Source organism: Tachypleus tridentatus, chromosome 1, assembly GCF_004210375.1.
Source record: "Tachypleus tridentatus isolate NWPU-2018 chromosome 1, ASM421037v1, whole genome shotgun sequence".
In the NCBI taxonomy this organism is placed as follows: Eukaryota; Metazoa; Arthropoda; class Merostomata; order Xiphosura; family Limulidae; genus Tachypleus; species Tachypleus tridentatus.
This window is the reverse complement of record NC_134825.1, coordinates 146,054,716-146,080,318: the sequence shown is the minus strand read 5'-3', so window position 1 is coordinate 146,080,318 and position 25,603 is coordinate 146,054,716. Positions and strand designations below refer to the sequence as shown.

General features: G+C 33.4%; 1 protein-coding gene across 1 annotated transcript in view; it reads right to left on the bottom strand.

Annotated features, from left to right (window-relative positions):
* The window catches only part of LOC143233263 (lysophospholipase D GDPD1-like), a 74,787-nt gene that overhangs the window by 38,097 nt on the left and 11,087 nt on the right, over positions 1–25,603 (bottom strand). Inside the window, exons 2-6 of the mRNA XM_076469285.1 lie at positions 23,841–23,984; positions 7,783–7,825; positions 1,881–1,986; positions 935–1,069; positions 548–593 (exon numbers count right to left, since the gene is read on the bottom strand). Of these exons, the coding sequence (XP_076325400.1) occupies positions 548–593; positions 935–1,069; positions 1,881–1,986; positions 7,783–7,825; positions 23,841–23,970 (460 nt within the window). The 5' untranslated portion in view covers positions 23,971–23,984. The remainder of the gene's footprint in view (positions 1–547; positions 594–934; positions 1,070–1,880; positions 1,987–7,782; positions 7,826–23,840; positions 23,985–25,603) is intronic.

Here is a 25,603-nt window from a genome sequence, read left to right as displayed (position 1 = left end):
ACAAAAAGCATGCCACATCTTGTAAAGATACAGTTAATAAATTAAATTATATTTTCGTGAATATTGATTTGGTCCATTTGTCCTCCCTTCATATTTTGAGATTATCCCCCTAGTAGTTCAGTGATAAATCTCAAGGCTGATAATGCTAAAAACTGCATTTTGAAACCTGTGGTGGGCACAATGCAAATAATCAGTCAATTGTGTAGCTTTGTGCTTAACTAAAAAGAGGCCCAGCATAGACAGGTGGTTTGGGTGATCAACTCGTAATCTGAGAGTCGCAGGTTTAAATCCCTATAACACCAAATGTGCTCGCCCTTTCAGCCATGAGAGCATTATGTGATGGTTAATCCTACTATTCATTGGTAAAAGAGAAGCTCAAGAGTTGGCAATGGGTGGTGATGACTAGCTGCCTTCCCTCTAATCTTACGCTACTAAATTAGGGACAGCTAGCACAGATAGCCCTTGAGTAGCTTTATGCAAAATTCAAAGAACAAACAAACAAAACATTTATAGGATAAACACTACTAATAATATAATTTAACATTACCATTTGTAAAGTCCACAGGAAGGACACATTGCAGAGATGGTATATCCTAGTGGTGACAAAAATAAAATAAATATTGCATATATTAGAAAATTAACAACAACTATGAACACTATAAATGTTTATAGTTTAAAGACACTTGCTGGATTGTAACTAAATACACCCATCCATACAGACAGTAGAGCACTTAGAAATTAAATGGTGTGCACACAGCTTAAATATACCAAAAATCAAAAATTATCTAATAAAGCTAGGAAAGGAAACAGAATTTAATAAGATGAGTCGTCTCTATATCAATAAATAACAAGTGTACCAACATATGCACTTGTTAGTTATAAACTTGTTTCTCATAATTAGTTATTAAAACTGAATATATAAACATGTTCTTACATCATAATTTACATCAGAAATATTTATGCCACACCCTGCTAATCGGAGTAAGTTGTTATCATGGGATACAACAACTTTTCCATCTTTGGTAAGCTGAACATCTATCTCCAGCATGTCGTTTTTTGCTTCACAGCACTAGAATAATCATTCAGTTATAAACAACACGTATTAGAGAACATACTGGTATGATGCAATTTTACACTTAAAACTTTAGAAATATTGTATGAGGTACTGTTTTAAGAAAATTCTAAAACATCAGTATGTCAACTACACAAAATTCACTGATTAATCTTGACTAAAAAATAAAATAAGTCACGTGAATTAGATTCCTAATTACAATGTTATTTTCGTTGTTTTTGTTTTTTTTTTACAGAAACTAAGTATGTTTTTGAATATATAAATATATGTGTACATATAAACAAAATTAACATATAACACCATAATAATTGTTTAATGTAATTTACATTATAAAGATACAGACAAACATTTTTAAAGCTTATTCTGTAACAATAAACAGTCAAAAGTTTATCATATTCACATGTAGAACCCAATATCAGTTTGTTTACTATTTCATAATTCTACTTTGAATTGGCTAGCATCTAGCCATTATTCAAGGATTTACATAAATAGTAACAAGTGACTCACATACTCAATTCTTTGACCAACTCTCTTGGTCTTATGTAATCCTTTGAGCCTCCTACAATATTAGTTACTTAAACTTCTTAAATATATAATACTTTTCTCTAACTTTATCTCATACCTTTTTGTGAGTCAACCTGTTTTTATAACTGCAATAACCACTTTTCTCTGCAAGAAACATGCCTATCTTTAACATTTAAAAGTTTCTTTTAAATTTTTTTACATTTCATCAGTATTTCTAGTTGTCCATGTCACAACAGAAAATTCTTGTTACAACCTTTCAAAATTTTCTTTCTTAAATTTGTACCAAAATCTCATATTGCAGAACTTCATATGCAGTAAAACACCAAATCAAGCAGTGATCACTTGCACTCATGTGTTCCTCAATATCTACTCTATCAACCATTCCTTTACTTAAAGTTAACAATAACAAAGAACATTGTTATTAGTAGATTCTCTAATCAAGTTGTGAAGAAAACAATCCTCAACTGTTTCTAAAATCCTGTCTATCTCATGGTTTCACTTTCAAATTTCTCAATCTATATATGATGGATAACTTCACAATTATCACATGGAGCATAGATACAGTGCCTATTTTCCGACTGACCATATACACTGCTGGCCAAAATATTAAGGCCAATGAACATAAAGAAAAAATATGCATTTTGTGTTGTTAGACTTGAACACTTATTTGAATAGAGCTTTGAAAGATGAAACTAAGAAAATGGAAAATAAAAATAGAAACATTTTTTCAGCATTTAATAGGGAAAATATGAACACTATCAAATTAGCCTAAATACTAGCTGGTCAAAAGTTTAAGACCATACTGAAATGAAGCATTAATCGCTAAACCTGTAACAAAATTTAGTGATTTGTGTTCAAGCATTAGCGTTATCAATATGGGGTGTAGAAAAGTGGAAGGTTTTGTTCTCTGATGAGAAAAAATTTAACCTGGATGGTCCAGATGGCCTCCAACGTTACTGGCACGATAAGGATATCCCACCGGAGACATTTTCTACATAATGCAGAGGAAGTTCCATTATGATCTGGGATGCTTTCTCCTTCCATGGAATAATGGAGCTTCAGGTTATACAGGGGCATCAAACGGCAGCTGGCTATATTAGCATGTTGGAGAGAACATCCTTATTGACTGAAGGCCCTCGCTTGTGTGGAAATGACTGGATCTGTTAGCAGGACAATGCTGCAATCCACAATGCCTGCAAGACAAAACTTTTTCATGGCAAAAAATGTGATTCTTTTGGAACATCCAGCATGTTCACCCGAACTGAACTCCATTGAAAATGTTTGGGGGAGGATGGCAAAGGAAGTCTATAGAAATGAATGTCAATTCCAAATAGTGCATGATCTTTGTGAAGCCATCTTCATCACTTGGAACAACATTCCAGCCAGCCTTCTGCAAACACAATGCCAAAGTGAATTTTTGAAGTTATTCACAATGACAGCCATGCAACTCACAACCGAGACCTCTTGTTGGGCATTTCCTACCCTGTTTAGAACTTCTTTTTGGTATGGTCTTAAACTTTTGACAAGCTAGTATTTAGGCTAATTTCATAGTGTTCACATTTTCCCTGTTAAATGCTAAAAAAGTTTATTTTTCCTTTTCTTATTTTCAACTTTTGAAGCTCTACTTAACTAAGAGGTTGAGTCTAACAATGCAAAAATGCATTTTTTTTTTCTTTATGTTCATTGGCCTTAAGATTTACACCAGCAGTGTATATAAAGAAAGTACTTTGTGATGCAGTTTCAGCATTTCAAAGAGATTCATTTTTCAACATCAGGAGAGTAAAATTGTTTTTATTCTGAGGAAATCAATAATTTATTGCCAAAGTTTCCTCTGGATGCTAATCTTTTATTTAGTATATCTCCAATTTGGGAGTTAGCTTTAATTAAACTTTAAAATGCTGCTTATTATAATTTTCTTCTTTTACTTTAGCACAATAAATATTCATTTACTTCAGAAATGATTCCTTTATTTTATTTTTTTTCACTTGATAATGAAATTATTTTTGTTTGTTGGATCATGGGTGGAAAGGAGGGCAAAAAATATATTCTAACTCAACCTAAAATAGTAGTTAATAATAGTATATGTAAAGCAACTAGAAAGTGGCAAGAGCATGTCCCCCTTTTGTCCTGTGTACTTCACATTCAAATTGTCTCTTTCAATTCATTTGCAATAGGTTGCCTCACTTTTATTTTCCACATGCTAAATCTTCAAACCTGTTGTTTTTAGGGAAATCAAGTATTTATGCAAAGGAAAAAACCATGATTGAGCACAACTTTTTATTAATTTACACTAAGAATGCAAAATTAATATTTGTTAGAATGAAGATTCAGAAAAGTATGAAAGTATATGTTTTGATTTTTTATATCAGATACACTACTTATGTTCTAAATTTTTATTGCAACAGGAAGTTATTTGTATAGTAATTCAATTACATGATGAAACTAGTGATAAAAAGTAATATTATCAAGAGAGATTTCCAACAAATGTAATTTACAATTATCATCACAACATATTGCCATTAAAAATGGTAATTTCTGCTGAGTTATTTGAAAGGTATAAATGAAGTCTTGAAAGTTGTAATTTTCCTGTATTGAAAATGTATTTCCAATAGGTACTTCCCCCCCCCCTCACAAGATTAGCTTTTCCCATAATGTGCTGCCCTCTATTGGTAAACATGTTTACATTGCATGCCACAAGCATTAAGCACCCCCCCCCCATTGGAATCAATACCTGAACAATCATGACTAAAAAGGAAAACAGCACAAGTGTGAGAGGAGAAGTCAAGAAAGTGATCCCAACTGGATGAATATGGAAACTCAATCCCACAAAAGTAAAGTAAATAATGGAAAATGCATCCCATGGTATAGAATGGTTAGGGCATGAAGGACTGTACTCAGTAAAACAACTAGACCCAAGATCTCCTCATTGGGTACCAACATTCATGCAAGACTAGGGTAAAGATCTTACAAGCTTCATTTTAAACACTAAAATTATGGATGTGAGGAAAATATCAACCCTAGGACACAACACAGGATTGGCATTGAGCCAGAGATTTGGGAATGTGTCATCTGGTACACAAGGGAAGTCCATTGCATGCAATCAACTCCTACAACCATGAGGCTGGTCCAAAACATCCAAATGTCAATAAAATCTCTGTTGTAAGAGAGAATGAGGGAGTGCCCAGGATAGAAATGGAAGAATCTTATGTATACCCTCCATGACTCACTACAAAGAAGGAAGAATTGAGGGTAGAAATGGGTAACCCCGAACCTATGTGAGAACTTAAGTTAATTGGTTCATGGGGTACCTATATTTATGTGAGAGTATGATGAGGGCACCCAATCAAAGGATGAACTGAATCAAGATGCCTCACTTCATGGTATATGTCACTCAATATGGAGGATGGTATGCCTTCTACACTTGCAGAACAACACTGCCCTACTCTGAATAGAATAGTTATAGCCATCTACATGGAATCCATTCAGCATGATCCCTTCATGGTCAACCACCAAAGCAGCTTGGAACCATAAGTGACAAGGGCTTCCATACTCCACTGGAAGATAGGGGGGAAGAAATCATTGGACAGCCTGGAGAAATGGTTACACCTAAGGCAGTGCAATGGGTAAGCACAAAGTACTATTTTTAAAAGCAGACAATATCAATTTTTCAAACCAAAGTATGGCAGGGATGAGCAGATATCCCCTTCTGCTTTATCCATGCCATCAATGGGTGATAAAATCCAAAACAGGTCTATTTATGAAGAAAATATCATGAGGTTATTGAGTGTCCAGTGCTTTTGTGAAACATCCATCTCAATGGTAAGTGTGCAGAGCCATGAAAAGAGTGTATAAATCAACATGGCATACAGTGCAGATTTGTTTCTGCATGTGAAGAATATCTGATCAGTCACTACTTATCAAAGAACAGGATCCAAGAGATGAAAGTTGAGGCAAGGACTCTGAAAGGAAAGAAAGCATTAACAATGACTTATCTAGAGCCATAGTTGCACTGAAGTCTGAAGTATAACCCAGATGGTAAATGCTACTCTAAGGAAGAAGAAACTGTGACATGATGTAATGGGAGATGAATGTCCAAGGGGTGGTCCACACACCCAACTGCAAAATCTCTTCCACAGGTTAACAAATATGAGAAGCAAGAAAGAAGACATGGTGTCAAATTTGATGGAAGGTTGCATGGAATAAAGCAAGTTGGGAAGGAAACAAAGGGAATAAAGCCAACTGGATTAATCAGCAAACCCATCATGACCCAAAAGATCCCAATGACAAATCAGCTATGTTTGTAGGACCAGAGCCAAAGTGACAGACAGGACAATGTAGAAGTGAGTGTATGTCCACAGAACACCTCTCAATGTTCTTGTGAAGATCCTCATATAGGACATGGATCAAGGAGAGGAACTGCAAAATGTCATTAGAGTAAGATGAAGACAAGAATATTAGACATTGCTAAGATGATTCAGGTTTCATCCTCAAACAGGCAGAACTGAACTCAAAAACTGTTGGTACAGACATAGACAGTCTACCCTATGATAAGAGGGCAGACTGATCCAAAGCCCATAAGGGTCAAGGCATGCTGATGCCATCACCTAACTGGGAGGAAAAATAGTCAGTCTATATCAGTATCAGAGGACAAAGCAAAAAACATTTTGATAAGGTTGGGTGACAGAATCATGTAGTAGGACACAACATTAGTCATAAGAAATAAGAAAAATACCTAAGAAGTGAAATGTCAAGAAAGCTAAAAAGAGCCTAACAAAATCTTCAGATAGGGTTTGAGAAGGCACAGCAAATTCTGGCAGGATAAACAATCAAAATCCTCATCACCCTGGCTAGACTTGAAAGGCTCAAGAGGAAGAGAGACAACAGTAGAAGACCAATTCTATCCCATGTAATGCTCATTCTCTCTGTGAACAAAGGCCAATAAATCCCTCGATGGATCTCTCACCACTTTGACCTAAATTATGGTATCAAACAAATGAGATGCACTTGAAGTGGTAATGTTTACTTCACAATTCATGCTTGATACCAAACAAACAATTTTTTGTGGCAAAACACGTGTAAATCAAAGACTTCAAAAATAAATTAGAAAACATTTAAATAAAGTAAATTAAATTAAACCACCTCATGATGTAAGAAACAAAAAGAAAGACATCTAAATTTTAAGCACTGCCAAACAAGTAATGTTTCAATAGTAGCAAACAGAGGAAACCACATGCATCATGTGATAATAGTATTCTCCTATTGGTGAAGAGATGATGCATGATAATTCCCGTGATAGAAATGTTGGAATGTTATTCCAATAGGGAGGTGCTGAAAGCTTGTGGTATGCATTATAAAAAGTTTGGATATAGAAAGCTGCAGAAAATAGAAAAAACTAATATTGTGAGAGGAAGAAAGTACCATACTGGAATAAGCCTTTTGTTTTATTACAAACACCACATTTGAAATTAAAAACAATTTGATCTATTGTATTCTTTTTCTGATTATGTTACTTAATTGCAGTTCTAAAATAATAGAACTGAATGAATCACTAAACACTTTCTAAAATGTACAAATACCTTAGAGTGTAAAGCTGAGGAGCTGAATACAAATTATATTGGTATTTAAATATTTAAGCCTCTCAAAGCATGGTGCAACAAAAAAAAAAAAAAAAAAGGAAAAAAGAAAAATACTGAAGGTATTTGTAAACCTCATTTAATTTTTGAAATGATTAAAAATATACAAATATCATTGGTACAGTTCCACGGTTAAAATTGTGTTTAAACCTCATACCTGACCACAATGGTTTTATAAAATGCTTATAACTGCACTAACATTAAATTAATGACACAAAGTAAAAACATTAGAACAACATCTAGTTCTTCCAGGTTCTTCTTCATTCATATTTTCTTATTTCCTTTCTTGCTAGCAACATTTTTCAAATAATCATATGTAAAAACAACAAGAAATCCTTCAATAAGTTCTTACTATACTCTTTATTGTTTATATCAGCAGGGCCATGAATAGCCCGTAATTTTACTGGGTGATACAAGACAACAGCTGCCTTAGCATGTAAAAGTATAGTGTTCATTACATATTGATTACATGTTAAATCCTTTCTCTCAAGTAAAAATCCAAACAAAATACATTTATTACTGATAATTTAATTAATAATGTTTAACACTTACTTTTCAAAGGCTGACAGTGTATTCTCAAGATTTTCTGCTGCACCTAGACACACATCATCTTACATAAGAATATTCTTTCACCAATTGTCATTTTATACACAAATATTATATATTTATTGAGATTCATATGTTAGGGAAATTCTAGTAATAAAATTTGTGTTAAACACTCTGAATTACCAAGTGGCCAGGCTTTACAATTCAGTTTTGCTTAATATGAAAATGAATTATACACAAATCTACAATTATTAAAAGTTTTAAATAACTCTGCTTCACTTGCTCACCTTTAACTTATTCTTAAGAAACATACACTGTAAAAAAAATCTAAGTACATCATAATGATCCTGGAATGACATTCTATTGGTTTAATCAGTAAGTATTACAAATATTAAATCTTACTTCAGTAAGAATTCAAATATTTGGAAAAATCCATTACACACACACACACACACAAAAAGACAGAAAGAGACCTATCTATTAATTCATTATACATCAATGAACCCGTTAAACTATCTTTCAGTGTTTTTATTAGCTTGTGTCATACCTTTAAATCTTTTCACCAATTCAATAGACATAAGCATTAGTGTAATGATTAAAAAGTACATTAAGGTACCAAAATGCTCAATGTACTACCGATGCAGCAAATGAGGATGCAATCATAAGGGGATACCATTTACAGAAAAAGTAGAAAATAATAGAAACAAGAGAAGGATATCCATTAGGTCTGATAAAAATTCCAAACAGTTGAAGAGAAGAAAATCTACATAAAAACCAGATATATCCACAGAATTATTGGAAAAGATGGACAGCTGTGACCAAAGAATGAAACTGGTCGACTTTGTGGGAGATAGAAAACTATAATGAATACTATATACACAAAAAGCTTTGGTTAAAAAAACAAACAAATTTGTATCAAGCTTTACAAGTTCCTATATTTAATTCAAAACATTTCAGATTTCTGCTTCTTGTGAGCAGTATTTGTTTGTTTGTTTGTTGTTGTTTTTGTTTTTTTTTATCAAAGTGGTTCTTTTGTGAAAACAAGGCTTAAAACTTTGAATGAACAAGTATTCATTTATTTGATCTACTTTTGACTCTTGCTATATAACAATTATATTTTCAGTTGAAACATTACACATTTTATTTGTGTGTTCACAAATATGATAGAGTGGTAAAAAAACTGGTATCTTACTTATTCTGTGTCTTCCTATTATAGATGACCTTACAAATACAGCATAAACTACAATATCCATGGAATCTTTTTTTTTAGAACACTAAACATTTTTTGTACCATACCCAACAATTAATACAGCTGGACAGTGGTCACACTCAATGGAAAGATTAGCAAATGGGATTAAATGTGGTAAAAGTCCTACTAACCAAAAGCTGAGCAGACAAAGTAAGGAGGTGTTCTCTTTTCTGAAGGGAAACATTAACAAATTGGAGATGTTTTCAGTTGTACTATAAAAGTATCCTTGAAATCATTTTCAAAACAAAATTGTCACCTGAAATAATGACTTAGGTTTTTGTTACTGTGATACTTAATTTATTACTTGAAGACAAAAGCAACTATAGCAATACTTAAAACACAGCTATTAAATCACAATTTTAGTGTAGTGACCAAAGGTAAGTTGTTGTAGAATTTAATATCAATATGCTTTTCTGTTTTCTATTTGTACTTCTTTAACATTGTTGAATCTATATTTTAAGATGAAAAGTTATTTTACAAACATAAAAAAACTTACAGCAATAAAGAGGAAATGACAACTAAGAGAAAGACTTGATTATATGGCATGTTCTACAAAAAGTCCCTTCTGAAATGCATTTCTTTTACTGGAGATGCAAAGGATCATAATTATATTTTTAATCAGACCTTAAGATCAGGGTATTCCAAAGCTGTGACCCTGAGCTAGTGGAAGATAAAGAACATCAGATCTTTCTGTGCACTATAATATCTGGATGTCCAGAAAATAAATGTTGTAGTTTTTATGTGACTAAGGGTAGTCCCCAACTAACATTGCTTAATCTTTTGCTTTTTCACAAGGCTTATTATCAAGAAATGGTTTCATTGTCCTCTTAAGTCCATTAACTCTCTTCACATGGGCTAGATTAGTTTGACCAACCACTTGACCCTTTATCCTTATTTAAAATCTTTATAAATTTAATATTTCTTACAAAATAGTGTACATCTCCACAAAATTTGGAAATCTTTCAATAAACATTATAAGCCCTTCATGTTGAAAGAAATCATACCTTTTATTGAAGTATTTTTAATATACTAAAAACAATTTATCCTTAGATACAATAGATATTCATTTTGAATATATGTGTGCAAAGTTTCATGTTAAGATTGAAAGTACTTTTCTCCATCTCAAAAGTCCCAAATTACATTTGAGAAATCTCTAAAACCTCCTAAATACACATCAAATGTTTGTGTTCAGTACATCTTTATATTTTGCCCGATATTTTTCTACCCTAACTTCATACAAGTTTGGTCATTTTGACTGATCTCTTAACTCCTCCCAAAAATTCTAAAATAAAAATTACCCTCCTTTTCTTTCTTAAAGTGACTTTAAATGAAGCATGAAACTGCATTAGTTTATCCTACATAGCTTTAAACTCATAATAAGTATACATCTATTTATAATTAAATTTTATTCTTTTATTGTTTTTTTATACTGTGTCTAACTACTATCCATGCCATTATAAGTTATAAATCATTTGGAAAATATGAAACTCATATTGTGCTATGAAATTATATTATCAAAGAGCTAACTCTAAGTCACTTGTGTGCATGCCTCATGAAATGCATTTTTTTATGTTATCATTATCTTACCTAATTTAACCTTAATTAACCTAAAGAGATCTCTAGTTTTACATTTTAGTGACTTTTATAATAATTAATAAAGAAAAAGCAAGTAAAACAAAAAATAAAATACTTACTTATTTTTTTCTTGCTGTTCATGACACTTAACCCTACTTTTTATACTAATGGTAGTGGTGCATTAATCTTATGTATTTTATTTGATGCATTATATAATTAGACTAATAACATGCAAAAATAGACAATTTCCTGTAGTAATCACAATATTTTATGGCTTTACAACCATGTGACAAGAGTCATTACAGATTCATGAAAACTAGCTATTGCAATTCTCATGAAAACCAAACTTCTATTATTATAAGTAAAACTAATGCTTACCTATTCATAATACAACATAATAAGTTATTTGATAGATGAAAATTTTGACATTTTATTGGTTAAAGATAATACATAATTAAATGTAAGAGAACTATTAACAAATCCTAAAAGAGAGGATGCGACAGGTGGATATGACAGAAGGAGTCTGATTTCCCATTTGGTCACTCTATAAAATGTATAGCTTGTCTGAACAATCACAATTTTATAGTTAGTTATTTAATTGCATCTCAGAATGGCTGGTATGGGTATAAACACTTAACGATAAGCAGAGAACGTTTCAATCTTCCTAGGTCATCTTCAGGTTAAGAAAAGAGTTTTCAAATTGAAATGAAGATTTGCAGGTTGAGGAAGGTCAAAATGTTATTCTCTGCTTATCAATCAAAGTGTTAATATCCATACCAGCCATTCCGAGATACATTTTTATTTCAAGTGGGCTTCTCATCATTAAGAGTTAATAATTTATGTTTAGTTTTATAGCTTTTTAGGGAGGGAGGGATAAAATAGAGATGACAAGGTACATAGAGAAAATATGTTAGGGGAAATTCAGCCTCATAGAATTAGAATTTAAAATTTATATACTATTAAATTATGACTTTATATTATACTAATTGTTATAACAAACAAAAAGAAGTTTAATAAAATTGTGAATGTAAGACACAAAAACCTCATGGCATGCACAATAAAGAATACCTGTGGTGAGAGGGTTAAAAAACAAAAATGCTGCATTACCTGAGACTGAGTTCAGAACTAGAAAAAAATGTCAGGGATTGCACCAATAGTAGCTGACTCCTCCATAGGAGATATAAAAAAAAATTTCCTTTTATAATACTACCAGTAACCTTTGGGCTTATAGTGTCCTAATTTTTACCCATTTTGTTTGGCTTTTCCTAGCAACACCATTTGGTAATTTGTTTTTCAAGCAGTCTCATTTCTTATGACTGTTAATAAACACCTTCCACAATTGTTGTTTTCTCCTTATTAGTTAAGAGAAGATTGATATCATACCAAAAGAACCATGCCCAAACTTTATAAAAAGACTGCTCTCAAGCTTTTCAGATTCTTTATTTAGTTTTACACTTGCATATCCTAATACATCTCATCATACATTTGTTTCATTTTCCTTCTCCCTCTGAAGATCAACCAATTTGAATTTAACACACTGCACTGTGCAGAAACACAGGCTCACATGCACTATTTGGGTTTAATTACCCTTGCCCTATGAGGATATTGCATTCAAGTCCATGTTTGTGTGTGTCTTTCTGTACAGTGCAATTTGTTTGGACCTAGGCCGAATTTGTGGACAATCTTCAACAAATTTGGTCTAGGTCCAGATCCAAATCTAAATTCTGGAAAGCTTTGAAGTTTTTTTTTTTTTTTAAATAAAAGGAGGACAGACAATATTTGCAGTTTTCAGCTAATAACTCTGCAAAGTGTTACCAAATCTGTACCAAAATTTCATGGACACATTACAGTGGAGACTCCTCATCAGAATACCAAATACAATCTGGTTCATTGGTAATTCTAGACTTAAGAAGCATCTTCTGAATTTTCAATAGTGAAATTTTACATAATTGAATATAAACACATGTAATCTTTAAAAAAGTGTGTTGGAGTGGGGGTTGGCAACCTCTTTGATTGCTCGTTTTTTTCAGAAATACAAAAGGTAGTCTATTTATTACTTTTAGCTCTTTCCTCTTACACTTTTTGTGGCAAGTTTGAATACTCCAATAACATTATGCAGAATGTTTTTGCAATGTGAGATGATGAATGACTAAACAGCTCTCTCCCTCTCTTTGGTGTATTGTCAACCATGGTCTTTAAATATACTCTTCAAAAAAAGAAACGCAAAAGGCAAAATATGAGACAAATTGTTAATGAGTTTATTTAGGGGAATTCTGTATGACATGTGTCAAACTTTGCACATTCACTGCTGAACATCCAAAGTCTGCAAAGGCGAAGTCCACGCTCACTAGGTGAAGTTTAAAGTCACTCAACGTCAATAACGAGTAAGCCCCCTGTAAGCATCAATAACTGCTTGGCATCTCCTGCCCATGGAAGCTATGAGATGACGAATCACATCCTGTGGAATGGCTGCCCACTCAGCCTGCAAAGCTGCTGCAAGCTGAGGTAGAGTCTGCGGTTGAGGTTGTTGCCATCGCAGATGTTGGTCCAACTCGTCCCAAAGATGTTCGATGGGGTTTAAATCTGGTGATCTGGAGGGCCAGGGAAGAACGTTGATGTTGTGGTGTCTGAAGAAGACAGTGGTGAGTCGGGCTGTGTGAGGACGGGCGTTGTCATGTTGAAAAACGTCGTTGACGTTCACCATGATAGGTTGCACATGGGGCCTAAGAATCTCGTAGACATCGCAATGGTGGTCCTATCCCAAAGGTGACGTAACCGGATGTAGCGATCTTGTGCGGGCGTGGTCACACGAGGTCTGCCAGATCGTGAACGGTCACGAGTTGATCCATGTTGTTGGTGACAATTCCATAACCTTGTGATGGTGCTTGGGTGGACATTCACAGCTCTGGCAACATCTGATCGAGATTTGCCTGCTTCCAACGACCAATAGCGTTGTTGCGTTGTGCTTCAGTCAGTCTTGGCATAACTGTATTGCGTGTCAGTGGCTTAACACTGAGCTATTGAAACCAAGAACCCGTCACTTTTATAGGGATTTTGCACATGTTGCACTTGCAGAACATGCAGATCTCTCAAACAAATTTACTGGACACGCATGCGTTTTGGCGAAAAATACGATGCTTTCCTCCGTTGTCAAAGTGCACAACTTTTATTGTCATTTTGGTCTGACAATCAGTGCCTTAACACGTGTAACATCACATACTCTGAGCTTGTAACGTTATTACATATATTTCTCTTTAAAATAAAAAAATATCCCTTTTGTGTTTCTTGTTTTGAAGAGTATATGTTGACAGGTTTCTTCTGCTTCACCATCTGCAGTCTATATTTCTGTCCAGCTGATTTCCATTAGCCTCAGTGGTACCAGACATTTCTTCTACATAGGAATCCCAGTCTTCTCATTGTTGGATGTACAGCACCTAATCAACCATGACTACTTTCAAAAGCACCTTTTACACAATACTTTCTTGATTGGTGTTTGTAAGTTCATTGTGGAACTGGAATGTCCTAATTAAAAGGGCAGTGAGTATGTAATGCATGTTCTTTAGAATGCATGACTCCTGTAAAAGGTTTTCTTGTAAACAATGTTGATACTATACAGTGTTTCCAAGTTTTCTGAGGTGTAATATGGCCTTGATGGGCACTGACGAAGTGCCAGAGTTAAACACGCATTTTGTATCTTTTTAATCTTTTCCGAGGTGTATAACACATACTGATTACCATTAGTGCACAATCCATGATAAAGAAAATAAGCCTTTAACAGAGCATAATCAGGCAACATCTTTCAGTTATTGGCAGTGAAGTAAAATGATTTGGCTCACTGACAAAAAAAGTTACCATCAAAGAATACCTGAAATGTTTCTTTAAGTACTTCATACTTGTCAATGCTGGATTCAGGAAAAGGTAGTGCAATACACGATGTAGGATTTGAAAATTCCAATGTTTTAGACCACATGACAGAGGAGAATTTATGTGACCAGGGTATATAATGAAAGCTAAAATGTATCAAACTTTAAGTAAACTGAGTAGTTCACTTCACAAGGATGATCTTTAAGCTAAAAGAAATGAGTTAACAGCAAATTAGTTTCACTACTATATATGATTTCTGTACTAGACATTTAAGGCATATCCCAATATAACATCTATAAATCAAAATGACCAACTCAAAAAACAAGTTCAAGATGAAAATCCTGAGAAATTCCATGTGGCATATAGATCTAGGAGATTTAAATGATTAACCCTTTTGCAATGGGCCACAGGTCAAAGGCCATGTCATCTTGTTTGTTGCCTTACATTCAAAATTTTACCGAACTATTATTTAATGAATTTATGTCAATAAGTTTGAAATAAAATTGTAGATTATAATTCAAACTTTAATATTATATACACTGCTGGCCAAAATCTTCAAGGTCAATGAACATAAAAGAAAAAATATGCATTTTGCATTGTTAGATTCAACCACTTATTTTAGTACAGCTTCAAAAGATTAAAATAAAAAACTTAATTAATAGGGAAAATGTGAACACTATGAAATTAGCCTAAATACTAGCTGGTCAAAAGTTTAAGACCATACCAAAAAAAAGTCCTAAACAGGATAGGAAATGCCCAACAAGAGGTCTCAGTAGTTAGCTGCACAGCCATCATTGCGAATAACTGCAAACATTCACTTTGGAATAGTCCATATAAGCATTTGCAGAAGGCTGGCTGAAATGTTATTCCAAGTGCTGAAGGTGGCTTCACAAAGATCATGCACTGTTTGTAATTGACGTCTATTTCTACAGACTTCCCTTCCCATCCACCCCAAAACATTTTCAATGGGGTTCAGTTCGAGCAAACACACTGGATGGTACAAAAGAATCACATTATTCGCCATGAAAAAGTCCTTTGTCTGCAGGCATTGTGGATTGCACTGTTGTCCTGCTGAAAGATACAGTCATTTCCACACAAGCGAGGGCCTTCAGTCAATAAGGATACTCTCTCCAACATGCCAATATAGCCAGCTGCTGTTTGTTGCCCCTGTATAACTTGAAGCTCCATTGTTCCCATGAAAGGAGAAAGCACACCAGATCATGATGGAACTTACTCCACGTTGTTGTGTAGAAAACGTCTCCAGTGGAATATCCTTACCACGTCAGTAACGTTGGAAGCCATCTGGACCATTCAAGTTAAATTGTTTCTCATCAGAAAACAAAACCTTCCACTTTTCCATGTCCCAAGTTTGGTGCTTCTCACCAAAGTTTAACCAAGCTGTTTCATGGTGTGGAAGGAGGCATGGCCTATGAAAATATTTACAGTGTTTAAAGCCTTTCTCACGTAGATGCCATCTTATTGTTCTTGAGCCGCATTCTGCGTCCGTAAGGGCCTTAATCTGGTTCGACAATTGGTTGGTGTCTTGTCAGACAACACGTCAAACCCTCCTGCTCAACACCGGCACAATTTTCTTGTGCCGACCACATGAAATTCTCATTCCATATCCCTCAGGGTCTTTTAAGAAATTTGCAACAGCAATTTTACTATACCCAATCTCCCCAGCAATGGCACATTGAGAGAGACCTTGCTTTTGATGCTTGAGAATTCTGCCACGTTTAAACTCTGTCAACTTTTTAGCCTTTGCAATGTTTTTACCCAATATAACACAGGAAATGTTAGGGGGAAATGTTGACAACACTAATGCTTGAACACAAATTACTAAATTTTTTTTAAGTGTTTACCGATTAACGCTTCGTTTCAGTATGGTCTTATACTTTTGACCAGCTAATATTTAGACTAATTGCTAATTTCATACTGTTCACATTTTCCCTATTAAATGCTAATAAAATTTATTTTTATTTTCCCTTTTCTTATTTTCATCTTTCAAAGCTCTATTCAAATAAGTGGTTGAGTCTAACAATGCACAATGCATATTTTTCTTCATGTTCATTGGCCTTAAGATTTTGGGCAGCAGTGTATGATTTAGGTTGGCATGAATAGAAGATCAATATAATACAAAATAAAAAATATACATATATATAGCATTATCAGACATACTACTTGGACTAAACATTTGTATTTTCATGTTATAACAAAGCCATTGTAGCACAAAAAAAGAATAATTTATATTTACTTTTTTTTTTTTATGATGGTCACAAGGTTGGTTAAGTGACAGACCCCATGTAGTTAGTGTACATAAAATAAAATATGTCAAGTTTTACTGAAAACAAATGTTTGAGATTATGTAAGTAATATTTGAGATTTTTGGGATGAAGAATATCTTTTTTCAATGATAACATGAAATCACTTTGCATTAAAGACTAGCAATGAAACAGACTATTTTCACAAATAAATCATTAAAAAAAATTAAATTTTTTGTAAACCAAAAACTTGTAATCTTTACTAAAAGTGTACAAAATTTTGTTAAGATATAAATGCTGTATTAAAAGTTATAGTGCAAATATTTAGTGTGTGCAAATGTGTAAGCATAAAGGTTAAAGGAGAAAGATAACAAATCTGATGTCATAAGGTTGTTTATTACTAGTATTAAAACCATTTTTACATATGTTTCTTTGTAAGTACCTTGATTACAGAAATCCCATACTAATCAATTAATTGAATGTAACTGATCAAAAAATGTCACTAATTACCCAGCTCTATGGCATTACAATTGTCACATACGTCCTTGACAAAAAACATTTCTACTGAAACTAAGAATAAGTTGACAGAGATAAGAATATGATGGCTGTTGCTATAATGGATAAAGATTTACTGAAACACGTTTCAGGAAGAGAGTCTCTCTGAACTCAACATTTGATCCTCAATACCAGATTCACAAGTATCACCAGGTTTCAAAGTGCAACTGCACTGGTGATCAGAGAGTAGTTAAGGCTTTTCATACTCTGACACCATGGCAGCATTATCTCTGCAACAGTCTGGTCTTAACATACAGAACTCAGCATGAGAAGGATGAATTTTCTGTTTGGTCACTGGATGAGAAACTGAGATAGGCAGTAAGTAGGGCTTTTTATTCAAATGATAAGGAGTTAGAGAGTTAATAATAAGATATGGCTGCTTTTACTCCAGTTAGTTCAAACTACATAGAAGTGAAGAGGGGTGTTACCAATTAATAAAAAAACAAATCATTACTATCTTAAGGAGGAACATGGTGCAGAAGGTAATAGCTACCATGGTCTATGAGAAAATGGGTAAACTGCAAATTCCTCCAATGCCAACATGTAATAGCCTAAAAAACAGAGCTGAACAAATTAATGTAGAAGGATGTCAATGTTGTTTTTTAAATACTGTTATTTGGAGTCACTAGTTTGTTGCCTTATTTACTTTGGTAATAGAAGTGACAAAACACACTGACTTTCTGTCCAGAATAAAAAACCTGCAGCTATCAAAGAGTTACTGCTGTACATGCTGGTACTAAGTTGTTATTTAATTATGGACAAACTGTCATGGTTATCAGAACTGTAGATGTAGAAGTGCTTGAAGCTAACATTATAACTAGCATTACTTCAGCTGCACTACATCTCAGAAGAAATGTGTGCCTATTGAAGTATCTTGAGACACTAACAGAGGATTGTGTAAAAGTCAGAAAAACAAAAGGAACTCAGAAGACTGTTTGTGAAGTTTCACAATATATTTAAAGAATATTTTTTTACCCAGTTAGCTATGTCAGTCATAAATTTCATAGAACTACCATACAGACTAACCTTTATTGTTGCAGCAGAAGTTTTATATTTGCTGAAACAGAATAAATGTTAAAGAATACAGTAACAGAAACTCTGTTACTCTCACCAAATACACTCAAACACACCAATGTTTTCTAATGCTGCAAACAGGTGCATGCCATGCAAGATCTGCTGAAAGGTGTAGGTGATTCAACAATTCCATCTCATTTCCAAACTAAACTAACTGATAAAATAGTGTAATATATTGGTATAAAATGTGGTCCACATACCAGCCAAAACAATTTCCTCAATTGAGCAATGCAACTGTACTGCCAGGATACTTGTCAAAGTGATAGGGGACAAGTTGAATGATAGCAAAGGATTCCAATGTATGAATAAACAATGACATAAGCCCCAAAATGCTTCAAGGCATACCACATAAAATCAGACAGCCTGAACATGCCATAAAAGATGATGATAATAATAATAATAATCTGGACCTGAATAGTCATACAGATGAGAAATGGATGGAAGATGTATAGGAGAGAAAGTTTTTATCTCCTTCACTAACTGCTGAAATTTTAGATAGAAAGGCCTTGTCTAGGTACAGCAGAATGTAGTTGAAATGGTTCAGTGTATTGTGAATATTAAGCAAACACATCAGAATATCAATGACCACTAGTCAATAATAGGAGAAAATATATTTTAGGTGAAAAAGTGAACATTATCCCAGAGGTTCAATATGGTTTGTGATATCTGAATGAAGAATACAGAAAGTGCAACAAGGAAAAATAACCCAAACTTATTTCAAAAGTAATAACAAAACCATGAGCTCAAAACTTTTCTTCTCTTAGAAAAACAAAAAGTAGAATAAGGGAAACTTGTATAAGGCAACAGAGAAAGAAGTCAATCTTCTGTCAAACAACCACATCAAAAACTATGTGATGGGGCATAGTGGGATGCAAAGAGTTAAACCCATGTCTCAGAGACCACTGGTGGCAAATAAACTATTTCTTTTAATAAGCTTCCAAGGAAAATACAGACTGAAATGTGCCAATAAGGATGCCACTCAAGACATCAATTCCTGATGTTGTGCAATGGAACACAAAGCCAGCCAGATGTGAACTCAAAGAATGTTAACTGCTAGATAAAAAATGTCCAACCATAGCTGGTGTAAGATAGATAGCTAGTGAGGAAGGAGAAGATGTTAACACTCCTGAGGATACTGGAGTGGAAATCAGGACTAACCAAGGCAATATAGTGCTAGCAAAAAAATCAACAATACATTGAACAAATCAGTGCCAGACCCTTAGAGAGCAGACGGATTGGAGGGAATACATAAATATGAAGACCAATCTGGTCCTGGCTGAGAGCATCTACTCTCAAATCTAGAGGGTGAGGTACTGTAAACTAGAAGGATGGGAGCTGGTATTTCAATGGGTGGCAAAAGCAGCAACCTGTGGTATCCCAAGAAAAGAGCAGATCTAACGAAAAACTTGAGGATGAACCATCCATTCCATTGGAAGAATACCTTTGGAATGGAGTAACTGATTAGTCACTAAAATCATTACCCCTGGAACATGAGAAGTAAAAGAACAATCTAGTGTTTGCACATCAAAAAGGGAAGATACAGTTTTTGAAAACATGGAAATCTGGAGAGAGTGCTCCCTTGCTTTGAAACTTACAAGATTACTGTAAAATTATCCAAATGTAGCATTACCACCTTATCTTGCAACAATTTAAAACCCCAAGTCATAGCAGATTGAAAAACTAAAGTAATATAAGATTTTGAAGAGGAGAGAAGCTTCCTCTACTGTACAAAGTCAGTTAAATTCCATATAGTTTATACAAGCAATCCAACCCTGACAAGAAGCATCTGTCATTGTTCAATACCAGCTGAGATCCAGCAAAGTGGAATCAGACAATTTCACTAGACAATCCAGCACATCTGTGCAAATATTCCACTGGTCTCGTAACAGCTAAAGAAACGAACAATTCCAAGGATGTCCACATTCACAAAAGAGATAAAACTGTGCATGTAGGCAGAGAAGGAGACAACTGTATTTGGAGAACTACTCAATCCATGGCCCAAAGGCACAGAGAAGGTTGGACCCATCTTAACTCTATGACTACCACCTACTTACAGTGTAAACAGGTTGACAACTCTTGTGAAAAATCTTTATAAAGATGAAATTAGTTGATGAAATAGTTTTAAAATTTGAAAAATATATATTTTGCTTTTTTTTCCAACATTTATAATAGAACATTTATTTAATGTAGTTATTTGGACTTAGACTGAATAGTTCACATGCAATGAGATTTTCAATTTGAGTATAAAAGTACCACTTCTTACCTTACAGTCTTCAAATTTCATTTGCATAATCTCTAGAACACCCTAAATGAATATCAAATGCTTTTTAAAGTAAATGTTTATTTTTTATATTTTCTCTACCACCTCATTAACTCTAGATATTATCATAAAAGTACAATATATATTATTTATATTTACAGTTTATATTATTTTCTCAGAGTATTATGTATAATAGCTTGTGAAATTTATATTTCTAGCCATGGGCAAATCATGTGACAGTAAAAACTGTAGATTTAATTGTTGTTTTGGATGTTTATTTTCAAAATAAAGGAATAAAACTTCAATAATATAAAACTAAGTTATAATGTACTTGATAACAGCAATTTTAATTAAATAAATTCATATTAATTAAATTTTGAATGTAACTTAGTAACATGTACAGAAACAGCTCAAAAATGGCAGAAGTACTATATGGTTAATTTGGAACTGAAAAACACTCCTAAACGGAGGAACTACTGTGTAAAAGCAAGAATATACTTCCCTTTTTTGATAAGTAATTGCAGCTTCTTATAACAGAGTTTGAGTATGCAGTTCTGTCAATTGGCAGGAAGAGACAATGAGAAGCAGCCATCTATGTAATAGAGTGTGAATACTAAGGGAATGTAGATGTAAGAAAGCTCCAACTATCCAGAAACTCATATGGAGCAGATGCAAGGACAAATGGTATATGAAGCTGAAAAAAAAAACTGATTGCTGTGCATGAAATGGAGATAATGCCTCAAAGACTTAGCAACTGGGATATAATGGTAGGTATCTGTAAGTAAAATTTTGTCACCACACTGTCAATGACCAGTTGCCCATCTTTCTTTGGTACTACACACAACTAAGAATAAAAACCTTTGAGAAAGGAGGTGATGCACTCTGACTTCATTGTACAGAAGAGATCATAGATGGTTTGTGCTCAATGACTGGATGAAGAGAATCCTTAAAAAATGAAAAGCCAACACGTATGAAAGACAGGGGAAGAGAAGATATGAATTGAATGAACAATCTACTCCCGAAAACTTGAATGACCTGCTGATCTATGGTGAATGTCTGTCTCCCATACTAATACAAACTCTCTAAGATAAGTGATGTATGAAGACTAGATCAAGTAAAGTAGAATTCATACCAATACTTAGATGGGTAAACAAGAACTTTTTATTGGTATAAAGCTGAAGTGTTAGAGGAGGTAAGTGTGTGTCAGAAGACATTTTCAGAGCTATGATATAAGAATATAAATTTTCCTGACATAGAGGATTGAGTAGTGGATACTCATTTTGAGTATGAGGGCAATAAGAAGAACCCAATAATAGAACTCACTGATCCTGGGCAACACACCACAGGAGAATACAAAGAATATTGTATATACAGACAATAAGATTAAGTTATTAATTGCAAGAGAAACTAAACTGGAATTGGAGACCAGTAAAGCAGCAAAAGATGACTGATGAATAGATCCAGAGAAGGAGGAAAAAGTGGGTAGCTTATCACAGCAAACAGAGAGAGAACCCATCATTCCTAAAACAAAGAGGACAGCTTTAGCAGAAGGAGATGAGGGAAGTAGACACACCTACTAGTCTAGGATTGTAAAGTCAATGGGGAAATGAGGAATAATTTGAACAGCATTGATTTAAAATCTGAGGTAACTGATGGTACAACCAAAGTTAAAATAATTCAATCATTCATATCGTGAGGAAAATCTAGATCTAGGGTGTGTGAAAGACAAGTAAAAGCTCCAAGTTTGACTACATAAGCAAAGACTGAGGAATAAAGCCTGACCAGAAGGAAAAGCTTTGAACTGATAAACTACGTCATGATCTAGACAAGCAAATCAAAATGGGTAAATATGCATTTCTGAAACCCTGATGAAGAAATTTACATAAAATTCCAACAGGGTCAGTTATGAAATAAAGAATGTTGAAACAATGGTTGAGATGTGAAAGATCTAATACCACACTTCATTCCCTGATTTCTTAGAAACCACAAGAGGATAAGAATAAAAATTTATGAAACCAATCACCCCCATACTAAAAGCTCCTGTGAATAAAATATGGGAAAATATCTGATCTAAGAACTGAGCCAAAGAAAATCCTATGGAAAGGGAAATGAAAGTGGGAGATTTTAAAAAAAAATAACAACAAAAAAAAAATAAATAAAATAAACATGCAAGTCCCATGGAAAGAAAAACAAGCCAATAAGTGTTACAACTGGAGAAATGTGTAAATCTGATTCTTATTTTAAGAAATGAAAATCAATGATAATTACAGCTGTAAAAGCACATTGGATACTTTAGGTGTAACAGAGGTAGACTTGTCATTCAAAGCATTACGCACTTGGGTAAAGAAAAAAAAAATAAAGAAATACATTCTACAGAATTAGGGCTGGCTAGTAAGTCCTGCTCCTCAAATAATGGTGAAAAAAAAAACCTATGACCTAACCTAGTGACATCCAGCAAACCTTAATACTCATCAGGGGCACCTGCAAAACATCTGGCATGAATGGTATCTATATTTTGAAGAAAACTGTCAAGTTTTTATTATCAAGAATGGAGACATTATAAAAATTGAGTGAAGTAAGAACAGAAATATTAGCTTCAGAAGTAACTTTTATTATAAAATTTGTCACAGGAAAAAGGCTACATAATGATAACAGAACAGCTGCCAGGAAAGAAATGTATATTAAGGTTAAAAAAAATTATATAGGATCCCCTTGATGCAGTTAGAAAAGTCATAATCAATAACAGATTGGAGAATTATGGATAAGTGATGTATGCTCTCCAATATGTAAAGGATATTTGAAAACTCGTGTTTTGTTGATATTATTAAGTTCAAACTCAGAAAAAAAAAAAGCCTTTAGTATCGAGAGGTAAGTCTACATCATTTAAAATCTATGTTTTCAGATTTAACAAGTCTTAGATATTTACTAATATATATTTTTAACAAATAGATTTTACATCACACAAATGTATATTTAATATCAGAATAAACTGATGCATATTAAACTATTTAAAAAGTGTAAGATCATAAGGATACTCTGGAAGCTAATTTCTCTGGAACTACAACTGAAATTAACCTTCTCTAGGCACTAATTTTAAAGTTAGCAGTATCCATTATTTAAGTACATATATAAATCAATTAGTTATACAAGTAAAGTAATTTTTGAAAAAAATATTTTCAGAAGAATGTAGACATTAGAATTACTAGGAAAGAATAATGTATTATACCTCCTCTGTGGCTTATGTGACAGCAATGGAACTTTAGCTGCTTTCGTCGATGAATCAAGGTTGGATATTTGAAAAGTAACAAAGAAGACAAAACGTATGCCCCCAAAAAAGTGAGAGAAATGACAATCATTTCTGTTTGATAATCTGTGAAAATAAAATAGACATATATTTCATTTGCATACACACACACACATTTATTACCACTCCATAATTTCTCTATAATACATACAGTTAAGCTATAAGATATTTATTTTCAGACATTCACTATACGTGTTCACTATTATTAAATCACATATAACATTGTAATTCTTTAACTTTCATTGATATAACTATTTTGGAACAAAGGTGATAGTAAACAAAAGATCCTTTGGTGCCAAGTGATGTCAAACAATATTGCATACATAACCTGTGCAGTTTTTCTGAGGCAATATTACGTACATAATGAGATTACTTGTATATTAGTTCTTCAAAACAATTACGACTTTAATTACTTTATTATAAATTTCTGCTGATGTCAGCATTTGAAAATACACATGCATATCTACATGGCCACAAAACGAGGCACGTCAGTAAATTTATTAAAATCATGCCAGGGTCTTCACCATGTGTCAGAAAGCATTGCTCTAATTTAAGTATCCTAGTGTTCAATATACATGCTGATTTTAACTATTTTGCAACTGTTATATTTGGTTTATCAAATAAAGTTAGGCACATCAGTAATGTAATCATACTGTGAAAAATTTATATGCACAATATTAAACACACAGCATGAAGTTTGTAAAATAAGAAACATCACAAACAGTAACTAAAAAGGTTTTGCATTAACCTGTATGAAGTAGTGTGTATGAAACTGGTGTTTCTTAAATAATGAAATGGATCAGTTGTTTGATTACTGCCAGACTGCTATTATTTTCTTAACTCACCCATCTTCACTTATGGTTCTTCAAGTATCAATGGTTTAACATTTGTATACATGTGCAGTTCTTTGAGAACTAGACATCAATAATGAATTAGCTTAATGGGTTGTAAAAAATTAAATTAGTTGTGTTGAATATGGTTATGTAAGGCATTCTTATCCTAAAAAGATCAGAAAATGAGTTTGGGAAAAATGTATACTGATGTGTCTTATCAGGATTTAAATTATATTTTGCAATTACAAACTGCTGAATGATCATAGGAAATGAAGTCTTATTTTCATTGGTGTACATACTTAAGGGATGATGCACATGACCTTGACAGACATGCACTATGACATTTCATTCTCTTGTGAGCCCAAGTGCTGGAGTGAAATAATGTTATCAAAAGAAATGTTTTCCAAACTACTAGGAACTTACAAGTTACCTTTTCAAATACTGATAGGTGACTGTTTTCATAACATCCTTGTCTGGTTGAATCTGAAAACACCAATGCTTTAAAACAACAACTTCTGGACTGTTATTCAGATAGTTACGTACGTACGAGTTCTGTTTCTACTAAACATAACACAAAAACCAGTTCATTACTAGAGAAGGATTTAAAGGGATAAACTAAATTCCTAGTAAACCTGCCACACATTAATCCCTTCCATTGGAGGTATTACTATCTGGTTTCACTGAAAAGTCCAGCCTGAATGTAATGTGAAAGTAATGAAGGTCTACTCAATAAGAGAAATTCTATTGGTATTTCATTCTTTTAATAAAATATCTTCAGAAATTCTGATTAAGACAATATACGGTCTCATGCTGATAAATCTACTAGTGTCCTAAATATAGAATATCATCAGT